At 47.6% G+C, this 2922-nt stretch overlaps 1 protein-coding gene across 1 annotated transcript; it reads left to right on the forward strand.

Moving 5' to 3' along the window:
• The first annotated feature begins 129 nt into the window (after positions 1-129).
• On the forward strand, positions 130-949 carry LOC119367970 (inactive LRR receptor-like serine/threonine-protein kinase BIR2). Its single transcript, XM_037633342.1, has one exon. It carries the CDS (start codon positions 158-160, stop codon positions 815-817), a length of 660 nt encoding a protein of 219 aa, XP_037489239.1. The 5' UTR covers positions 130-157; the 3' UTR covers positions 818-949.
• Positions 950-2922: the final 1973 nt, after the last annotated feature.

The following is a 2922-nucleotide window of genomic DNA, read 5'->3' on the forward strand; positions in this document are numbered from 1 at the left end:
GGAAGAGCGGGGGGCAGACCTACCGAGGCAAGGAAGAGGGGAGGAAGGGAGGGGAGAGAGGGAGGAGAGAGAGGGAGGAGAGAGGAGCCATCTCCCTCTTGCGTGGGCTTCTTCGTCCACACTTCTCTCTCGCGCGGCGCCAAAACACCAGTCCGCCATGTCTCCCTTGCTTCTCCTTCTCCTGGCTCTAGCCCTCCCCCTAGCGCTAGCCACGCCGGGGTCGGCGTCGGGGGTCCAGGAGGACGACGTACGGTGCCTACGCGGCGTCAAGAGCGGTCTCAAGGACCCCGACGGCCGCCTCTCGTCGTGGACCTTCGGCAACACCTCGTCGGGCGCCGTCTGCGACTTCCCCGGAATCACCTGCTGGAACCCGCAGGAGTCGCGCGTCCTCGGGCTCTCGCTCGCCGGCTTCGGCGTCCAGGGCACCGTCCCCTCCGCGCTCAAATACTGCCGGTCCACCAACATTCTCGACCTCTCGAAGAACGCGCTCGAGGGGCCGATCCCGCCCGCGCTCTGCGACTGGCTCCCCTACCTCGTCGTCCTCGACCTCTCCGGCAACCGCTTCTCCGGGCCGCTCCCCTCCGAGCTCGCCAACTGCCGCTACCTCAACTCCCTCAAGCTCAGCCACAACAACTTCTCCGGCCAGATCCCCGCGTCTCTCTCGCGGCTGGAACGGCTCAAGACGCTCGACCTCTCTGAGAACCGGCTCGACGGCCAGATCCCGCCCCAGCTCGGCGCGACATTCCCCAAGGAGTCCTTCTCCGGGAACCCGGGCCTGTGTGGACGCCCTGTGTCCTCGTACTGCGGCCGCGATTAGCAGTTGGACAAGCAAATTTAAACATAGACATGAGTTAGCATATGTTGTACAATCACCGATAAATGTGCTAAGTCGTTGGATCAGACTCCTATGTAATACATCACGCGAGAAGTAAGGTGGTTCGAGGGACGAGCAACTGAGGAAGCTAGCTTTTTCGAAAGAAAAAAAAGCTTCACTCTGATATCCTAAAACAATAAAAAATCGCATACTTTCGTCTTGATGTCCCATGTAGTGACTGATGTGTGCGTTTTGCATATATAGTTTTGTATGTTAATTATGCTTGTTTTATTAAACCTGCATTTTCATACATTTGTTTTTAAATATAATAATTTATCTCTTACTTAAAAAAAATACACGAGTTCCAAGTCTTACCTTACTTTTCTCATCCCCTCATCCCATTATCTGATAAATGTGTTTTCAACTCAAAATAAAGCATTAAGAGAATAGAAAAGACCATGATCATACACCCAACATATGTATAGTTATGATGCACACAACCAACATCAACACACACATTCTCGCAAAAAAAAAAACATCAACACACACATAAAAGACTGTCGACAAATCGCGAAACCATAGAAGATCAACACTATGCCTAGGGGGATGAAAAACTAAAAGAAAAAGGGAAAAGAGCAACATTGATCCTCGTCGAGGAGTTGCCGCCACAAAAATGACGTGAGCGCATATGGTCTAGATGTGAGATCCACGCGAGCTGTAAACCATACACACACCAATAAAATAACCTTGTGCTAAGAAAACCAAACAAATAACTTATCACGGAGCCATTGATCACATGACGAGAGAAAACACCACCGCCGAAATCCCACCTTGAAGACAATCCGACAGTCACCCGCTTTCATCACCAATGTCTCTAAATGGTAAATTTGGGCACCTGAGACAATACACCCCGAGTTGTCACGGTCCCGCCAAGGTCGTGGATATGACCTGTGAATTACCACGCACCATCTTTGTAACTTGATGTCTCAACGGAAAATCGGCACCACCTGTCACCACGCTCCGCCATGATGCCCCAACCACCCAAGACAGGGCACTGGTGAGCAAGGAATCGGCCGCCGCAGCACGAACCTGCCATCATCCACTGGTCCACCTAGACAATGTAGCTCTAGGAGAGAAAAACGACACCATTGACGCCATCGTCAGATCTGAGATCACTTTTACATAGGGTTTCCCTCGAAGCAGCGGACGGCTCGGCGAGAACGGCATTGACGAAACTTCGACAAGGTAACGACGCCCAAAGGCGTCGACTTCGTTGGCCCGGGGAAATAGTCGTCGTTAGGTGGTCGACGAACCTGGTTATAATTTTTATTATCTTTGATGTTCTTTATACTGCCATGATTGAGAATGAATAGATTGGAAGTTTATTGGGAAAAAATGACTGTCTACAGTGCGAGTATCATATGAAATATCATGCATATGCCAAGTAAGCAGTTTAGATGGGGTGTCAGACAATTAAATGAAGAAAAATAGGATATGATATTATAATATCATATTAAATGATGTACTACTACGTGTCACACAGGACAATAAATGAAGTCATGTATAATACTACCAATCTTATGACATTATGCACTATGAAGATAACATCATACTATCATATGCATGATACTAATTAATATACTCTCTCCATTCCTAAATACTTGTCTTTCTAGGCATTTTAACAAGTGACTACATACAGAGTAAAATGAGTGAATCTACACTCTAAAATATGTCTACATACATCCGTATGTGTTAATCATTTGAAATGTCTAGAAAGACAAATATTTAGGAACGGAGGGAGTATGATACTTCTCACTGCTAGTATCAAATGTTTGGAAGAATTGGCTTGTCAATTTCATGGTCAAGAAATCTTCACTCCGGCTTGACCAATTATTTGGCAAGAATATATGAAATTAATTGGATTTCCTAGCAACTTTGTTTGACTCTCTCTTCAATATCTTGCAAAAAAAAAAGGGAATGGTTAAAGTGTTAGACAGATGATTAATGAGCTGCACATGCGGCGAGACCTTTGACTGGATCGACGGTCGTCGGTCTCCTGGCGTTTTGGGCCTGCTGACAAGAACAGCCTCCCCAATCACACGGGAGAG

This window comes from Triticum dicoccoides, chromosome 2B, assembly GCF_002162155.2.
Source record: "Triticum dicoccoides isolate Atlit2015 ecotype Zavitan chromosome 2B, WEW_v2.0, whole genome shotgun sequence".
Lineage (NCBI taxonomy): Eukaryota > Viridiplantae > Streptophyta > Magnoliopsida > Poales > Poaceae > Triticum > Triticum dicoccoides.

Bases quoted from the DNA above. Each gene is read 5' to 3' on its own strand.
- LOC119367970 (XM_037633342.1), top strand. From the start codon at position 158: ATGTCTCCCTTGCTTCTCCTTCTCCTGGCTCTAGCCCTCCCCCTAGCG.